At 36.5% G+C, this 18,056-nt stretch overlaps 3 protein-coding genes across 5 annotated transcripts; 2 read left to right on the top strand and 1 right to left on the bottom strand.

Annotated features, from left to right (window-relative positions):
- Positions 1-329: 329 nt before the first annotated feature.
- LOC110909009 (beta-galactosidase 3) lies at positions 330-10,866 on the top strand. The gene is made up of 19 exons (XM_022154012.2): positions 330-601; positions 676-771; positions 1,588-1,700; positions 7,148-7,214; positions 7,303-7,395; positions 7,479-7,622; positions 7,730-7,818; positions 7,911-8,016; positions 8,101-8,188; positions 8,339-8,457; positions 8,538-8,702; positions 8,781-8,959; positions 9,062-9,171; positions 9,243-9,352; positions 9,435-9,545; positions 9,625-9,738; positions 9,817-10,019; positions 10,102-10,438; positions 10,524-10,866. The coding sequence occupies exons 1-19, from the start codon at positions 431-433 to the stop codon at positions 10,647-10,649; spliced, it is 2,541 nt and encodes an 846-aa protein (XP_022009704.1). The 5' UTR covers positions 330-430; the 3' UTR covers positions 10,650-10,866.
- LOC110909010 (protein RTE1-HOMOLOG) lies at positions 10,717-12,409 on the bottom strand. Of its 3 annotated transcripts, none has more exons than XM_022154013.2 (3): positions 12,281-12,409; positions 11,522-11,823; positions 10,717-11,432 (listed from the first exon to the last, which is right to left on the bottom strand). In XM_022154013.2, the coding sequence occupies exons 2-3, from the start codon at positions 11,792-11,794 to the stop codon at positions 11,007-11,009; spliced, it is 699 nt and encodes a 232-aa protein (XP_022009705.1). In that variant the 5' UTR covers positions 11,795-11,823; positions 12,281-12,409; the 3' UTR covers positions 10,717-11,006. The 3 variants fall into 3 exon arrangements, with proteins under 3 accessions (XP_022009705.1, XP_022009707.1, XP_022009706.1); XM_022154015.2 differs by having other exon boundaries at positions 11,522-11,802; positions 12,281-12,387; XM_022154014.2 differs by having other exon boundaries at positions 11,522-11,843; positions 12,281-12,377.
- A 2,920-nt stretch (positions 12,410-15,329) lies between these two features.
- Positions 15,330-17,854, top strand: LOC110909012 (purple acid phosphatase 5). Its single transcript, XM_022154017.2, has 8 exons — positions 15,330-15,487; positions 15,580-15,807; positions 16,154-16,265; positions 16,356-16,582; positions 16,703-16,841; positions 16,919-17,139; positions 17,233-17,354; positions 17,471-17,854. Exons 1-8 carry the CDS (start codon positions 15,335-15,337, stop codon positions 17,664-17,666), a joined length of 1,398 nt encoding a protein of 465 aa, XP_022009709.1. The 5' UTR covers positions 15,330-15,334; the 3' UTR covers positions 17,667-17,854.
- Positions 17,855-18,056: the final 202 nt, after the last annotated feature.

The following is an 18,056-nucleotide window of genomic DNA, read 5'->3' as shown; positions in this document are numbered from 1 at the left end:
CTTTTGATTATTAATTTTTATAAAAAACAAAACTTTTATATACGTGTAAACTTATGACATATATCCACCATAAAAATATTATCATAAATATTATACGAATAAGAAAACTACCAGAAACGAGTGTCGCAATGCAAAGTGTCGCCCCCGTCGCATCGCGCGGGCACCCTACTAGTAGTATATTATTTACAAGTATGCATCCTTCGATGTTATTTCCCTCCTTTAAAAAAAAAATTCAAAAAGCAAGTTGAACTAAACCAAGCACGTACACACGGTAACACACCCACAACGTGTGAATATATAAACTATACGTATACACCTCCTCACAAACACCAAATATTAATATTTCCCCCTGATCACTCACTCTTGCTCTTCCTCAACCACTCCACTCTTCTTCACATACGCATTTCTCCTCTCAATCTCACTCTAAACCATGGAAACCAACTCGATTTCCACACGGGTTTTGTTGCTTTTCATTGCACTTCAGTTGGGTTGCCAATTGATTTCGTGTTCGGTCACGTATGATGGCAAAGCCATTGTTATTAATGGTCGAAGAAGGATCCTTATGTCGGGTTCAATACATTATCCCAGAAGTACTCCTGAGGTGAAGTTAATGATGGTTTTGGTTATGTTTTGTTTTGTTGGGTGTTTGATGAATTTGGATTGGTTTATTTGCAGATGTGGGAAGATGTTATTATGAAGGCTAAAGAAGGAGGATTGGATGTCATTGAAACTTATGTGTTTTGGAATGTTCATGAACCTTCTCCTGGCAATGTATGTGCTTTCTCTAATGTTTTCAAAACTTTCATAACCGTTTTGATCTATGTATGTATGTACGCCGGAGTGACGCACTCAAGATTTTTATAGGGTAATTGGAGGGGTTAAAAAACATTTTTTTGGGGTCGATCAGAATTTTTGTATAAAAATCACACTAATCTTTTGTTTGTGTATATAGTGTGTATGTATGGGGAAAAGGTAAAATAACAACCCTCTTAAGTTATGAGAATCATAAGAACTAGGCCTTCCAAAAGTTATTTTTTTAAATAAAAAATCTTTAAAAAATTCACTTGTTCCAACAAAAAAATAAAAAAAATGTTGCATGCAAAATTTACATCAGTAACAAAATTTACATCAGGCGTAACTACCGACTCGACATTTTTTTTCATATGTGTTCATAACATTTTTATCTGCGTCTGTGCAAAAAATGGTAGCCTAACTCACGTGAGTAGTAGGAGTTCTCATGATTATCACAACTCATACTAGTTTTTAATTAAACCGAATCCGTGTATGTATGTGTGCATATGTAAAGATGGATGGGACCATCCAACTTAAACCCATGCATTTCTTGTCATTCAACTGCCATCCTTTTCAACCATAGTTTACCTCATATTTCAGCTTTATTCAGAGCTGTAAAAGTCCAAACTTTTTAATAATTATTGTATCTTTTTTTTTTTTTTTGCTGTAAACTAACTGTATTTTTTTTATTGATTATTAGATCATGAAACTTAGTTTTTAGATGATATGTCTTCTTATCATTCCGTTTTCTAATACTTTTAACTACTATTTTTTGTATGTGAAAAAAAAAAAAAGTATAATTTTGAAGGGAGATACAATTTAGTGAGATTCTTAAAGACGGTACAAAAAGCAGGCCTCTATGCTCATCTCAGAATTGGACCTTATGTTTGTGCAGAGTGGAATTTTGGGTAATTTCCATTACTTTTGTTAAGAAATAACTTTCAATGTTTGATTTTTAAATTATTTCAAATGTATTAAAAAGGAGTAGGATCAAATACAAACCACTAGTAACTTTAACTAAATGTACGAAACTTGATACCTATTTTGGCTATGTTTATTTAGGTTTTAATAATTCATAAATAAAAATATTACAAAAAGAAAATGATTGATTTTATACTGATAATATCAATAAATATAATAACAATAGTTGTTTTCTTAAATAACTTAAAAGCAAAAACTTATTAAATAGAAACCAAGTTGTTTTTTTAAATAATTTAAAAGCAAAAACTTATTAAATAGAAACCAATGATCGATTACCTTTTGTTCAAGTCACCCAGTACATAAATGGCAAAATCTGTAGGTTCTATACATTTAAAGACAATATATTTAATAGGGAAAATTACCAAAGTGGCCGTTTGACCAAGCCATTTTCCAAAATAGCCATTTGACCGGGCATAATGCACCCTCCCATCAAAGTGAACTCCCATATTTATGCACCTTCAATCCAACCACCAGCTAGCCGACACGTGTCCCTGAAGCCTGAACCGGCTTTATGCCGCGTCGCCTGGCAGCCGAGCCGCTTCCCCCCAAGCGAAGCCGCTTCACCGCCTGCCCACAAGTACAAGCCATGCCGCCTAATTTACAAGCCAAGCCGCGTAAAGTACAAGCCGAGCCGCGACAGTTGCATTTTTTAAAAAATATCAAAATATATAAAAAAACATCAAAAAAATATCAAAAAACATCAAAAAACATCAAAAAATATAAAAAAAAATCCAAAAATATCAAAATACTCTTTCTCTCCATATATTTAATAACTCGGTTGAATATTGTGAATAATGGAATTCATTTTTTATCTCTTTTCTCTTTATTTTTTATCAATTATTAATTTAATAATTTAATATTTTATTAAATTAAATAAACTAATATTTTAATAAATTATTTTCCGCCGCTATGTTAGATCCTTTGATTTGAAACTTTTATTATTATTAATTTGCATGTATCATTATGTTTTTTTAATTAATTTTTTTTTTAACAATTACTTAAAAAAATGCACAAGAAACTAAGAAATATCGTTTATATAATTTTTTAAATAACTAATCATGATTTATATCGGAAATTTGTATATATTTTTATCGATAAGAGTTGAATTAGAAATAATAAACATTATACTTAAATCAATATTATACAAAACGGGCTTATAAATTCTAAAAATATTACAATATTAAATCCTAAAAATATTACAATATTACACAACCTACTTATTAAATCCTAACAATATTACACAATCTACTTATTAAATCCTAAAAATATAAAACTACATAACATTAAAAAAAAAAAAACTACAAAGTAAGATAAATATTAAAGTGGTCAACCAACTTAAAATCCGTATTCTCTTCGTGCCTAAACTCGACCCTCGCGATATATACCCGATCATCGTGGCTCAACCCAGCCGCCGGGACATGGTTGTAGTAACGTTTAAACCGATCCAACTTCGGTTTAAGATCACGCCATTTGTGTTGACACGCGTTTAAGTTGTGTCGCGCGTTGCCGACGTGATGTTGATAGTGTTGAAACGCTTGCCCCCAGTACGCGGTTTGTCCGCGTTGTAAATTTCGTTTAGCGTCAACGATAGCTGTTACTAATGCTAGTTCTTCTTCTTCTGTCCAATTAACCATCTTGTGTTTTTTTTAAGTAACAAACTTAATTAATGTTGGTGGTGAATGGTTTTTTTACTATGTTGGGAGACTAATGAATTGTGGCTATTTATAGCCAACATTGGCCACCCCACACCGCTACCCCACACCCACCCCCCCCCCCACACCGCTACCCCACACCCACCCCCCCCCCCACACCGCTACCCCACCCCCACCCCCACCCCCCAACCGCGGTAATAGCTATCCCCCACCAAAGAATTGTGGCTATTTAAGGTTTTTTTATGTTTTTAAATATTAAAACTTAATAGGTTAGTTAAATTAAAGGGGTATTGATAGTTAATAAATAAACTAAAATAGAAACTACGAGTGACGAAAAACTCGGTGCAAACTCGGAAAAACTTGTTCAAAACTTTGCATTGACATGGGAAGAGGAAAATCTACAGGATGCTTGTGTCAGATACAGACGGTACATGGCGGATGAACTCTACGCTGGCCGATTCACACCTACAAAAAACTGATGTTTGTATCTATGCATGTTAAAATAATTCAAGTTAAAATATAAATATATTTTTCAAGTACAAGGATTTCAACAGAATGTTGTGCATAAAAAAAATTCCAAAATACTACACTAAAACTAAAAATCTCCCAAGTTATAAGACGGAAAATAATTATCAGACGGATTATTTCCTGGGTCTTCGTGAGCAACGGTTTCCTTGCCTTTACGCGAACGTTGTTGCGATGGGATTGGGGCTGAACAAACGTCACGATGGTGTCCGTGTGACTTACACCTACCACAATATAGAGGCGTGGGTTCTTCCCCTCGAGACAAGATTCTGTTGTTTGCTCGCGGACGGCCCGACTGACGTTTTGTCATATGCGGGGGGGCGAACATTTATAAGACCTTCTGGTATCTCCCATTCAGATTTATGAGGAAGAGGATTAATCGCTTCCTCGTATGTTTTTTTATACACTTCATTGGAATAACATCGGAAAGCATAATGACTGCAGTCAGTTTCACCTAAGAATTTGGATACAGCAATCACGTGCCCACAGGGTAGTCCAGAAACTTGCCAAACACGGCAACTACATGTTCGATCGTAAAAATTTACAAAACCACGTTTTTTCCTGTCGTCAACATCAAAAGTGTTCAACCCTACACCAGCGGCAGTCCAAGTTCTAGACCCATCAATTTTCTTTGCAATTTTTTTTTGAGCCCACTGGGTAAGCTCATGTCTTTCCTTAATTCCCTCCAGCCGACGATCATAGAACCATTTTTGAACAGATTGACGGAAAAATTCAATAAGTTGGGTTACTGGCAATTTACGATAGTCTTTAGACAAAGCGTTAATTGACTCTGCACTGTTAGATGTCATATAATGATATCGATTGCCGGGACAATGCGCTCTTGCCCACCGTCCAAACCCGATACTTATTAAAGTGTTCCGTATTCTAGGAACTGCAAGACATAGAGTGTGGAAAGACTCATTAAAATCAGACAACCGGTAAGATTTACAGGTCTTCCACCAGAGGCTCTCGTATTCCTTTTTTTTTATTCGACGGTAAACTTAAGTTCACCATTAAATGTCGACAGCAGAGACCATGATAAGCGTGTGGAAACACGTTGCTTACAGCTAAATGTATTGAATTGACCCTATCCGATATGATCGCCATATCTGGAATTTCACCAACACAACCTTTAAGCTTTGAGAGGAACCATGTCCAAGAAGCACCATCCTCTGATTTGCCTATTCCATAGGCAATTGGTAAAATCTGGTTATTTCCGTCCATGCCAACTGCTAAAAACAATGTTCCTTTAAATTCACCCTTCAAATGGGCAGCGTCTATAATAATAACAGGTCTTAAATTACGCATAAAACTACGAACCTGAAAAAAAAAATCAGTGAATGACCATCATATTTTAAGATAAAAAAAATATTATTAAGGTCCATGCCGACTTACCGCTGCACCAATAGCCACAAATACCATTTCAAACCGACTCTCGTCGTCAACCCAAATGTGAGTCACGGTTCCCGGATTCGCCCGCTCCAAATTGTAACAATAGATTGGGAGTTCGGCAAAAGAATCTCTGCTTGTACCTTGCAAGAGTTCTAAAGCATGACATTTTCCACGCCATGCTTGCATGTAACTAATATCAATTCCTAAATTTTGTTTAAAATCGGACTTTATCTCGTTTCCGCGATAAATTCGACCACCGTCTTTTAATTGAGGCACTAAATAATGACCCACAACTTGGGGGTTTGCCTGACGAAAATGTGGGTGTGTGAGCGTCTTTGAACAAGTGTGTTTATCGTTAAAATATTTAACGTAAAATGCGCTATCACCAGCAAAGCTGTATGCCCTAAAACGCCACTCACAACCATCAACACAACATGACACTTCGTACCGTGATTTAGACGATCTATCAACTTTAAACTCAAATCGTTCTATCAAACATTTTTTACCCAATTCAAGTTTCATTTCCTCTTTGCTATTAAAAATGTGGCCTGGCTCAAACACAATAGAAGATATGCCTTGGGTATTACTCGGTAAATATAATTGGGTACAGTTTTCATTAATTTTTTTATCACTATCATCAAAAGATAAATTCAAATCAGGAACTTTGAAATTGTTTAAAAATGCGCAATCAGAAGACTCAACACCGGGTTCTTGAATGACATATAACTGAAATAATTCAAATGGTTTACTATTAGCCAAATTAAAGAAAAAACAACATCATTATCATTCATTATATCTATCGGATCTGCAAACGAAGACATCCGGTAGGATATCCGAGTAATATTTTGAATATCACACATCTTTCGAATATAACTTAAAAAAGTGATGTAGGAAAAAGTAGTTTCAACTTCTAAACCACGTCTAGTAATACAATCGTGACCGGCAACATACTCGATGTTCCCGTTAACAACCTCCCACTTACCCCCGGTGTATATCACACACTTAACACCCATGAGTTATACTAAACGTGACCAAACAATGTATTACTACAAAGATAACGAGAAGACAAAACACAGATGTGTGTAAAAGACAAAAAACAGATGTATATTTATACATACGAAATTATAAATAAAAAAACATGTCTAGCGGCTTGGAATTGGAATGAAACGGCTTGACCAAGGTGAAACGGCTTGGCGGGAAGCTGAAGCGGCTCGTTTGCAGGGTGTAGCGGCTTGGAAGTTTGATGAAGCGGCTTGGAACAGGTTATAGCGGCTTGGAGGTGTAGCGGCTTGGAAGTCTGATGAAGCGGCTTGGAATGGGGTAAAGCGGCTCGGCTTTAACATGAAGCGGCTCGGCGAGGCAGTCCTCATAGCGGCATAAATCAGGTGTTCTGCGAAGCGGCTTGGCTTGGGGGGGAAGCGGCTCGGCTGCCAGGCGACGCGGCATAAAGCCGGTTCAGGCTTCAGGGACACGTGTCGGCTAGCTGGTGGTTGGATTGAAGGTGCATAAATATGGGAGTTCACTTTGATGGGAGGGTGCATTATGCCCGGTCAAATGGCTATTTTGGAAAATGGCTTGGTCAAACGGCCACTTTGGTAATTTTCCCTATTTAATATGCTACACATAGTAATTAACAACCGTGTTAATTAAGTTTTATAGTAGTTAATTTAATAATTTTATAACATCTTTTTTCAGAAAAAAAATATATCTAAAATGGTGTTATAAGTGTCAATGAAATTGAAACCCTTATGAAAAAAAAATGTCAACTTTTATATATTAAACAGTTATTTTAACAATTTGAGCAGAGGATTTCCAGTTTGGTTGAAGTATGTGCCTGGCATTAGTTTCAGAACTGATAATGAGCCATTTAAGGTGACATTTTCTCAATAAACAATTTATTTCATCTTCTTTAATGCTAAAATAGACTATTTTTTAAATATATTTTTATTAATTTTTGCAGAGGGCTATGAAAGGGTTCACTGAGAAAATTGTGAATATGATGAAGTATGAAAAGCTGTTTGAATCCCAAGGAGGCCCAATCATTCTCTCTCAGGTTCTCTTTTGTTTGATAATGGCAAAGTTGTAAATTCAAGCACACAAGCACTTGCATAATCTCATGTAGTAAAAGCTGTACAGATAGAGAATGAGTATGGGGCACTAGATAAGAAATTTGGAGCTGCTGGATATAACTACATGACTTGGGCTGCCGAAATGGCCGTTGGATTGCGGACAGGTGTCCCTTGGATCATGTGCAAACAAGAGGATGCCCCGGACCCTATTGTAAGCACTATTCCAACCCGGCCCATTTTCTACTAATCGTCAAAATTTATGGGCCTGGGCTAGTGGGCTATGGGCCCAATTTTTAACTCATAAACATCATGTGGCAGATAAATACATGCAATGGTTTCTATTGTGATGCTTTCAAACCCAACAAGCCATACAAACCAACAATTTGGACCGAGGCATGGACTGGATGGTATCGATTTTGGATCATTACACTTTACATCATATAAAAAAAGTTAAATAATCAAAATGTATACACCTCTTAACTTCTTTAATCCCCTACAGGTTTACTGAATTTGGTGGTGCGGTTCACAAGAGGCCCGTTCAAGATTTGGCGTTTGCTGTTGCACGATTCATCCAAAAGGGCGGGTCGTTTGTCAATTACTACATGGTTTGTTTTTTCTTATAAAGTCATTTTCACTCCATGATACAATGTGCGTACAAAAGTTGATCGTTTTGACTTGAAACGTGACAGTACCATGGAGGCACGAACTTTGGGCGATCTGCAGGAGGCCCTTTTATCACTACTAGTTACGATTATGATGCTCCACTGGACGAATATGGTAATTTTTTAAACACCGAATAGGATCGATACTTCATAACTTGTACACATTGTTACCAATCCATATATTTACGTTTGTTTGATTTCAAAAGTCAAACTCTTGTGAATGGAATGGAAGGGTTGACTATTGATATTAATCTTTAATTTTTAGGCTTGATCAGACAGCCGAAGTATGGCCATTTAACGGAGCTTCACAAAGCGATCAAAAGATGTGAACCAGCTTTAGTTTCTGGAGATCCTACCGTCTTCTCTTTAGGAGCCAATCAAAAGGTTCTCATCTTCATTGAACTCAAATTTAAACTTCGGTTAAAAATGTGGAAAATTTGTACTAAACGGTTACTGATCTCCAGGCGCACGTATACTATTCCAAATTAGGACATTGTGCAGCATTTCTATCTAACTATGACACGGCTAATGCCACGCGCGTGACGTTCAATAACAAGCACCATAACTTGCCTCCATGGTCCATCAGTATTCTTCCCGATTGTAACAATATCGTCTTCAACACAGCCAAAGTACGTCATTTAATTAGCGTTTGACTTTTGACTAACAATGGTGTGATTTTGTTGTCTAACATCTGACAAATTGTGCAGATTGGAGTTCAATCGACACGAATGGCGATGTTACCAACCAACTCTCAGATATTATCATGGCAGACATATAGTGAAGAACTAACCACTAGTGATGAAGACTCTGCTTTCACCACATTTGGTCTTTTGGACCAAGTGAATGTCACTAGAGATGCTAGTGATTATCTTTGGTATATAACTAGGTATGACTGTGTCACTGTGCAACTCTAATTCTCTCTTTTTTTCTTTTTAATTTTAAAAAAGTTAAGTGTTTTTATGACTCGAATTAAAATGTGACTTTACAGTGTTGATGTCGGGCCATCTGAATCGTTCTTTCATGGCGGGGAGCATCCAAAGCTCTTAGTGCAGTCAACTGGGCACGCTCTTCATGTGTTCATAAACGGAGAACTTTCAGGTATTGTTTGGTGATAGTGAAAGAAAGATGACTAATATACGCAGAATCCTTAACCTGGTTATTGTTTTAAGGTTCGGCTTTTGGAACAAGGGAAAATAGGAGAATCAAATACAAGAATAAGATCAAACTCCGTTCTGGAGTGAACCGAATTGCGCTACTTAGTGTTGCCATGGGATTATCGGTTAGCTTCTTGTCTTTTTAACACGCTGATTCCACAATGCTCAATCAACTCTAACACGAATGTTTTTTTTTTTTTTTGTAAGAATATTGGGGGACATTATGAGAGTTGGGAGACCGGAGTACTAGGTCCAGTGGTTCTATATGGTCTTGACCACGGAAAACGGGACTTGACCCACGCCAAATGGTCTTACCAGGTTTGATCCACTCATGTTGACCCTATTTACGTTGTATGTTCGGGTTATGTACTAAGATGTCACTCACGGTTTCACTCAGGTTGGTTTAAAGGGTGAGGCCATGGATGCTGTTTCCACAACCGGCATGTCTTCTGTTGAATGGGAGGAAAGTTCGCTAATCACTCAAAAGAACCAACCACTAACATGGCACAAGGTATGACGAACTGAACCCCGTGGGTTTGTGGTGACCGGCGAGCTTGTTAACAAACCTAACCATCTAGAATGTTTTCAGGCTTACTTCAATGAACCTAATGGCAATGAACCGTTGGCACTAGACATGCATAGTATGGGGAAGGGTCAAGTGTGGATCAATGGTCAAAGCATTGGACGGTATTGGACTGCTTATGCAACTGGTGATTGCCGGCGGTGTCATTATAATGGGAATTATCGCCCTACTAAGTGTCAAGTTGGTTGCGGTCGACCAACCCAACGATGGTAAAATTAGTTAAATCACCAACACACCAAATAACTTCAATTTTCAAAGCTCGGTTTCAGTTTTGTCTAAAATATGTTGCAGGTACCATGTACCCAGATCATGGTTAAAACCAACAGGCAATATATTGGTACTTTTTGAAGAACTCGGGGGCGATCCAAGGAGGATTACACTAACAAAGAGATCAATGACAAGTGTATGTGCTGATATGTTTGAATACCACACAAACATCACGAACTGGCAGACTGAAAGCAACGGGAAAACACTACCAATTCGTAGACCAAAAATTCACCTTCAGTGCGGCCCAGGTTTATTAATATCTTCGATTAAATTTGCAAGCTTCGGAACTCCTATCGGAACGTGCGGTACCTTCCAAAGAGGAACCTGCCATGCCCGCGCTTCGTACGGTGTTGTTAGCAAGGTACTAGTTTATATGCTTTCATTAGCTTGTAGCGTATTCAGTTGTACTGTATGAAGCAGGGGCTAATAGATTTTGTGTTGTACAGAGGTGCATAGGAAAAGAGAGATGTGCAGTCACCATATCAAACAACAACTTTGGTCAAGACCCGTGTCCAAACACATTGAAACGATTGACCGTTGAAGCTGTTTGCGGTCCGACTTCAAGGGGTTGAGCTGAACACGCCAAACGTCCCAACTAATCCGACACCAATATTTATTTAGATTAGTTTCTTCACAGGGTTTTTTTTTTTCATTTAATCATAGTTAGAAATGCTAGTTTACATAAGTTAGTGAACTGAACATCATGGAGAGTTTTCTGTGCAGTTCATGGGGATATATAAATAAATTTTGTGTGGTCAAAGTCAATTGTTAAGCTATTGTTACAAATAACCATATTCTTGATTCATTCTAATGGTACAAACACAATTCTAAGGATAAGAACTTCTATAAACTTTGGTGATGTTTCATGTAACAAAATCTAACAAACACAAATTTAGTAAAACTACATGTTTCTATGAATAAAAGAGCTACTAGACATGTATAAAGTTTTTGAAATAATAAGTACCACAAAAAAACCATCCAACAACAAGAAATGCAAAGAATACCAAGAATGTTAGAAAGCTTGCCCCTCCGAAGGTGATTCCAATGAAGAACAACAACACAAACGGCAAACAAGACTGAATCATAGATGCGTTATTTACCCAATTACCCTTCAACAATATTAACACTGCCAAGTTAACCACGTTCCACCCGCCAGCCTGAAACTCCAACCTGTTGAGATTGTTGGCTACAAACGAGTGGCAGTTACAGCTAAGGATGTTGTAGGCTCGGTGCTGGTATTCTTGTGTGCCTTTTCGTAATGCATCATCCCACGTGTATCGGTTTCTTCCCGACTCTACTAGCCCATACTCTTCTTCGGTTCTGAAAGTCGTTGATGGATTGGAAGTAATTGAGCACTGTTATAAACAGAAAGCAAGTAAGGCATGATAATCACTAAGATTAACCCTTGGAAACAACTCAAACAAGCATATGATTTAGTTTTTACCTTTTCTTTGTTTATTTGGATGTAACGAGCCACCGACCCAAATGCAAAATTATCTACACAGACGAAATTGGGCCCTGCAAAATCGAGGATGACACCATCTTCTCTGCCTATCCCAACATGACCGATGAAAGGAAGGAGCCATGAAATAACCGGGAGAGGTGTCCATACAATGCAGCATGGAAAACGAGCTTTTTCCGGATCAATCTGTTTGTTATGTGTAACATCTTGCTCAATCATCATGCTACCTCTAGCCGTTTCGGTATCTGCTTCCATACCCAAATCTGTCGAGCTCAAGTTTTTAACTACATCAACGTACAAAACCCTAAATGTCGGCAATCATTCGATTAAGTAAATCATGTATACATTCCTCAGCTGACAATTAACAGACCATGAGGATATCTATGTTTCAACATTTGTTTATCAATTGAAAGATGAAACACTTGGCTTAGTAATTTTAATTTTCAACAACCATTAACAAACATTTAGGGCAAATGTATTAAACTAAATCAACACTAATGTTGAATTTCTCATGTAATTATACAATCTAGAAATTTCTCATAACATGACATCAAGACTTGCTACAAATTTTACAATCTACAAACGTAATTCATATTGCAGATAGTTATTATTCTGATCTAGTTCAGAAACAAACCCTAAGTTATTATAATCAGAGATTTTTAGCGGCAATTGAAGAAGATCTAGTATGAGGAAATGAAAAAAGTTTAAGATCTGAGACTGTAAGAGATGGAGGGAATTTACCGTACGATCTGCAACAAGTTATCGTTTCAGAAGAGATTCAGGAAGTGCGAGCCACAAAGCGGGTTGTTTTGGTTTGAAAGTCAATGTGATGCTTTGACCAGCAGGTAGGAAATGCGCGCATCATGCATGTAACTAGGATCAGCTCGGTACCGACCGGTACCGAATATACCCGGTACGGTATGGTTCGGTACCGGTACGGTACCAGCATTTGAGGATAAAAACCGGTAAATACCGGTACCGAACCGGTACCATACCGGACCGGTACCGAAAAAGTCAAAAGTTGGTACCGAATCGGTACCAAAAATGTACCCGGTTCGGTAAACTGGGTACCGGTACCGAACTATGCTCATCCCTACATGTAACTGAACCTAACTCACTCAATTTTTTACTTTTTTTTGCGGATGTATAATTGTGTGGTGATGTGGCATCTAAAGTGAATTTTTTTGATGACGTGGCAGCTACTTGGCTTTTTTTATGACGTGGTATCTTACTTGGATTTTTTGATGACGTGGCACTGGTTTGGTGGTATGGCAGCTGATGTCAGCAAACTGGGTTAGTAATAGGTTAGTTTGTGAGTGCTATCGGCCAATAAATTGAAAGTTGGGAGTGGTGTGGTACAAAAAGTTAGAGTACTATCGGCTAATTTATGAAAGTTTGAGTTATTTAAATCTAATATCCCAATATTTTAAGTATGTTTAGTTGGGAAAAGATCAAATAGGAAGTTAATTTTCGCTAGAAAGGATAGGAAGCCATAGGATTATGACATGTGGCAAATTTTAAAATAAAGAGAAAGGGTATTTTAGTCAATCCAACTTCTTCTTCTTCCTTTTTCAAAACCCAGTAAATTCAAAAACCCACCATTTTCAAAACCCACCATCTTCAACTATTTCTTCACTTTCTATCTCAATAATCACTACATTATAGTGCGATTTTCATCACCAATCAATGATTCAGAACCCGATCAACGTGTTCTTCAGCTTTTTTTGAAGAAAACCCAATTTAATTTCACAAAAAAAATCTCGTTTTTCCGGTGATTTTGGAGATAATCACTCGATTCGTTCGATTCGAGCGTTGATAAGTGTTTCTATCATTCAAATTTCGTCAATTGATGAAGAAATCGGCTTCAATCCATGTAAGAAATTCTTTAATTTCATTTTCATGATTTGGATTTTTGATTTAGTCATTGCATTTTACGATCTTTGCGGGGGTCCGGGGGCGGCAGCCCCCGGTAGCAGGGTCCCAGGGGCGGCAGCCCCTGGCGGGGTCTAAGGGGCAGAGCCGCTGGCTGGGGTTGAGCTGCGTTTTAATTTTCCAGAAATTGGCTCATTTCGAAGACAGTAATTCGTAGACAATTCAGACAGTTCACAGTGACAGACAGTTTTATGTGTCCATTGCGTTTTAGAAATAAGAGAGTTTTATGTGGTTTCTGACTATTGCGTTTTAGAAAAAAAACACATTTTTAAGTGTTTTTAGTCATTGCGTTTTAGGTAAAACACATTTTTAGGTGTTTTCAGTCCATTGCGTTTTAGAATGAGTCATTTTTAAGTGTTTTCTGGCCATTGCGTTTTACATATAAGACATTTCTTTGTGTTTTTGGTGCATTGCGTTTTAGGTAAAACACTTTTTATGTGTTTTCATTCCATTGCGTTTTAGAAAACAGACATTTTAAGTGTATTCTGGCCATTGCGTTTTACAAATAAGTCATTTCTTTGTGTTTTTGGTGCATTGCGTTTTAGGTAAAACACTTTTTTATGTGTTTTCAGGCCATTGCGTTTTACAAATAAGACATTTCTATGTGTTTTCTGGCCATTGCGTTTTAAAATAAGTCATTTCTTTGTGTTTTTTGTGCATTGCGTTTTAGAAAAATGTCATTTTTTAGGTTTTTTTTCATTGCGTTTTACGTGGTTTTTCTATTGCGTTTTACGCAAGTGGGTTGAATTTTTTTTTAAATATAGCAATAGTATACTCGTTTTAAAGATAAAAAAACGCTCGTTTTTTTGGTGCAATTTTTATAAAAAAATAATGTCGTATGAAAGAGTTATTAACGTTTAAAAAATGGGGGGAATTGGAGGAGAGAGAAACTATTAGCTTGGATTGACTAGAATGCCCTTGAACAAACTCACGCGCCTCTTTTCTTCCTTTTAATTTCCCTGATTTAATTTTAGCCCTTGATTAACTTAATGGATGGTCAAGATCACTTCATATCCTTCCTAGCCAAATAAACTTCCTATTGTATCTCCACCCATGTTTAGTTATAAGATAGATGCTTTAAAATGTCATCCATGAGGTTGTGTGGCCAATAAAAATAGGTGATTTAAGGTTTAACTTCGTTTAATTTTAATGCTTTTATAAGTACGGAGAGTCAAAATAGTTGGAAATGTTTTCTTTTAACTAAGACTCACAGCAGTTCAAATATATGTGATTATGTGTTTTTAGAAACCGCAAATAAAATTGTGTGCTATCATTTTCCTTTGTGTTTGAATCCTAACCATTTTTTTTACAAAAAAGACCTAAATTTTAGAATCTGACTTGGGCACTAGATCGAATAGATTGAATCGCCCCTACATAAACTGGTTATATAAAATGTGGAATAGACCTCCTATCTCTCATACGGGAACTACGCATAATAAACTAATAAACTGCAAGTGTTTATTATGTTTCACTACTTAAATTTAGTGACAATAGAAATTTACGAAGTCAAGTACTCAAATTTCCGTTAAATTAGGCATTAAGAAAATCAATAAATTTTGAGTGGATATCATCATGTTTAAGTTCAGTATGTAAATTATTTACTCAGATTTTCATTAATTAATCAGATTTCCAATAACAGAAGCTAAGAGTTTTCCAGTTAAAATTGGGCAGGCAGGGGTGGTCTGATTTTATTTCCCCTGTTTATCGTTCAAATGTAATATCACGGAGAATCCAACGGATCTTAACAGAAGCATATTTTAATAATATTCCAACCGAATCAGCTTTTTTAGGACTACCCCACACCCTTATAAATTCAAATTACTGCTACCAAAATCTGTCATCATTAATCTTAAAATCATCATCATGTGGTGTCTCGTAACATTATTATCATTTCTTTTACTAAACGGAGTAAGTGAAGCAGGTAGAACAAGCAGCTACGTTAGAGAAGCCTTACCATCCCTTGAGATTCCTAAGGAAGATTTCCCACCACCTTCTGGTTACAATGCTCCTGAACAGGTTAATTAATAATTATTATTTCTGTATCAAATATTGTTGCATTTTTATAACTTTCAAAGAAAATATTAACATGCATGTACTTATTTATATAGGTTCATATAACACAAGGTGATTACATTGGGAGGAGTATGATCGTTTCATGGGTGACTCCGTTGGAGGATCAACCCAAATTCGTCACTTACTGGGAAGCCAATGAGAAAAAGAGCGTCGAGACAAATGGCGGTATCAAGCGTAACCGTGCTCACGCAATAACCACTACTTACCGATACTATAACTATTCTTCTGCCTACATTCATCATGCTACAATCAAGAGATTAAAGGTACCCTAGCTAAACTAAACCCATTGTTTTTTTATAAGTATAATTTTTGGGGGGTGACTGACTTAATTACCAACATATATTACTAAATGCATTTTTTGTTGTGGTTTTATCCAATGATGGATATATCCGGTGATGATTTTTCTATCGTTGAAAGTCAATTTTCTAGTAGTGTATACGTTGGATAAATAAAAAAAAATGGTTGGTTTTGTTTACTTTATTTCCATCTTTGGTTCAATACTCACATGTTTATGATTTTAGATACTAGACCAAGTTGGATTGAAGTGTTCCTAAACCATTAATTTATTCTTTTAATTAATTTTATTTATTGGTTTGTGAATACACACAGTACAACACAAAGTACATATATGAGCTTGGCAATGGCAACGGCACACGAAAATTTTGGTTTACAACTCCTCCAGAAGTAGGCCCTGATGTTCCGTACACGTTCGGGATAATTGGTACACATTCGGGCCCATATAACACAAAGTACATGGCAAATGAATGATTAGCTAACAAATTAATTCTTGGTATTATGGTTAATGTGTTAGGTGATTTGGGACAAACACAAGCATCAAATCAAACCTTGGAGCATTACTTGGCTTGCGGGAAAGGTCAAACTATGTTGTTCCTTGGTGACTTTTCGTATGCTGATGTTCATCCATTCCATGATAACGAGAAGTGGGATACATTCGGGCGCTTCATTGAGAAGAGTAGCGCTTACGAGCCATGGATATATGTCCCTGGAAATCATGAATTGGACCTTGCTCCTGAAATTGTAAGACTAATATTAATATGTGTGAAACCTGAGAATAATGAAAACCACATAACATATTATGTATTATTAATTAAATATAATAAGTATAACTACTAATAAATCACATATTTCATTTTGTAGGGAGAACACACTCTTTTCAAGCCATACAAGCACAGATACCACGTACCTTTCCGAGCTTCTGGAAGTACATCGCCACTGTGGTACTCGATTAAGCGTGCCTCAACACACATCATCGTGCTTTCATCTTACTCGGCCTTCTGTACGTATCAAACCAACTTAGTTACAAAAATTAAATATAGTTTTAACTTTATCTAACATGATTAATGTCTCTGTTAGCGATATACACTCCTCAATATCGATGGTTGAAAGACGAACTTCCAAAAGTTAACCGGACTGAAACCCCGTGGTTGATTGTTCTGATGCATTCACCAATGTACAACAGTAACAACTACCATTTCATGGAAGGAGAAACCATGAGAGTTGTCTTTGAGCCATGGTTTGTTAAGTACAAAGTTGATCTTGTCTTTGCCGGTCATGTTCATTCATACGAACGTTCGGTATGTCATTATTATTTATTGTTATTATTGTTGTTACTGTTACTGTTTACCGTTACGTATTAGTTAATTATGATTTTATATATATGCACGTAGGAGAGAGTATCAAACATTCAATATAACATAACTGAAGGAATAAGTAGCCCAGTGAAAGATCCTTCAGCTCCAGTTTATCTCACTGTAGGTGATGGTGGGAACATAGAGGGTATTGCTGATAGGTAATTATCCTATTGTTCTATTATCATTTTGTAATAAAAGTGTTTCACAACAAATACTACGAAACACACTTATATAGTGTAAATTGCACATTTTGAAATGATTTTTGAATTTGCAGTTTCATAGAACATCAACCAAGTTACTCGGCTTTCAGAGAAGCGAGCTTTGGGCATGCGTTACTCCAGATAAAGAATAGAACACACGCGTTTTACAGTTGGCATCGTAATCAAGACAATGTGCCTATAGCCGGAGATTCTATTTGGTTCTATAATCGTTACTGGTTTCCTAAAGAAGAGACTAGCTCCAACGCATGAACGGCCTAATGAATATCTTTTGAGTTTTGATTGTTGATTAGTTTTGGTTAGATGATTTTCATATTTCATTAGCTACTAATGTTCTTATAGTATTGATAGTTTTTTAGTTTGTTGGTTTATTTCCTAAATGCAGAAGTTAATTTAGTGAAAGGTTATTTAGCATTTTGTTATTTATTCTATAAATCGTGTGTTACCTTAAATTGTACCGATAAACATGTTTCAACAACAAACACACACACACTTGTTCATCAACTACTTGGTTGATGCACATAACTTAACCATTGATTCCTTGAAGACAATATATTCTTGATTATGATGTAAAAATGAAATGCAAAGTTATATTAATGACAGAAATACCCTTCATTTGACGCTACAAAATGGATGAGGTTA

Source organism: Helianthus annuus, chromosome 14 (assembly GCF_002127325.2).
Source record: "Helianthus annuus cultivar XRQ/B chromosome 14, HanXRQr2.0-SUNRISE, whole genome shotgun sequence".
NCBI lineage: Eukaryota > Viridiplantae > Streptophyta > Magnoliopsida > Asterales > Asteraceae > Helianthus > Helianthus annuus.
The sequence above is the reverse complement of the archived record's forward strand: the minus strand, read 5'-3'. Positions and strand labels throughout refer to the sequence as shown.

Bases quoted from the DNA above. Each gene is read 5' to 3' on its own strand.
- LOC110909009 (XM_022154012.2), top strand. From the start codon at position 431: ATGGAAACCAACTCGATTTCCACACGGGTTTTGTTGCTTTTCATTGCA. The intron at 8,703-8,780 runs GTACGTCATTTA...CAAATTGTGCAG, and splicing joins TCGTCTTCAACACAGCCAAA to ATTGGAGTTCAATCGACACG. The intron at 9,172-9,242 runs GTATTGTTTGGT...TATTGTTTTAAG, and splicing joins CATAAACGGAGAACTTTCAG to GTTCGGCTTTTGGAACAAGG.
- LOC110909010 (XM_022154013.2), bottom strand. From the start codon at position 11,794: ATGGAAGCAGATACCGAAACGGCTAGAGGTAGCATGATGATTGAGCAA. The intron at 11,433-11,521 runs GTAAAAACTAAA...TGTTTATAACAG, and splicing joins TCCAAATAAACAAAGAAAAG to TGCTCAATTACTTCCAATCC.
- LOC110909012 (XM_022154017.2), top strand. From the start codon at position 15,335: ATGTGGTGTCTCGTAACATTATTATCATTTCTTTTACTAAACGGAGTA. The intron at 15,488-15,579 runs GTTAATTAATAA...TTATTTATATAG, and splicing joins GTTACAATGCTCCTGAACAG to GTTCATATAACACAAGGTGA. The intron at 16,266-16,355 runs GTACACATTCGG...TTAATGTGTTAG, and splicing joins GTACACGTTCGGGATAATTG to GTGATTTGGGACAAACACAA.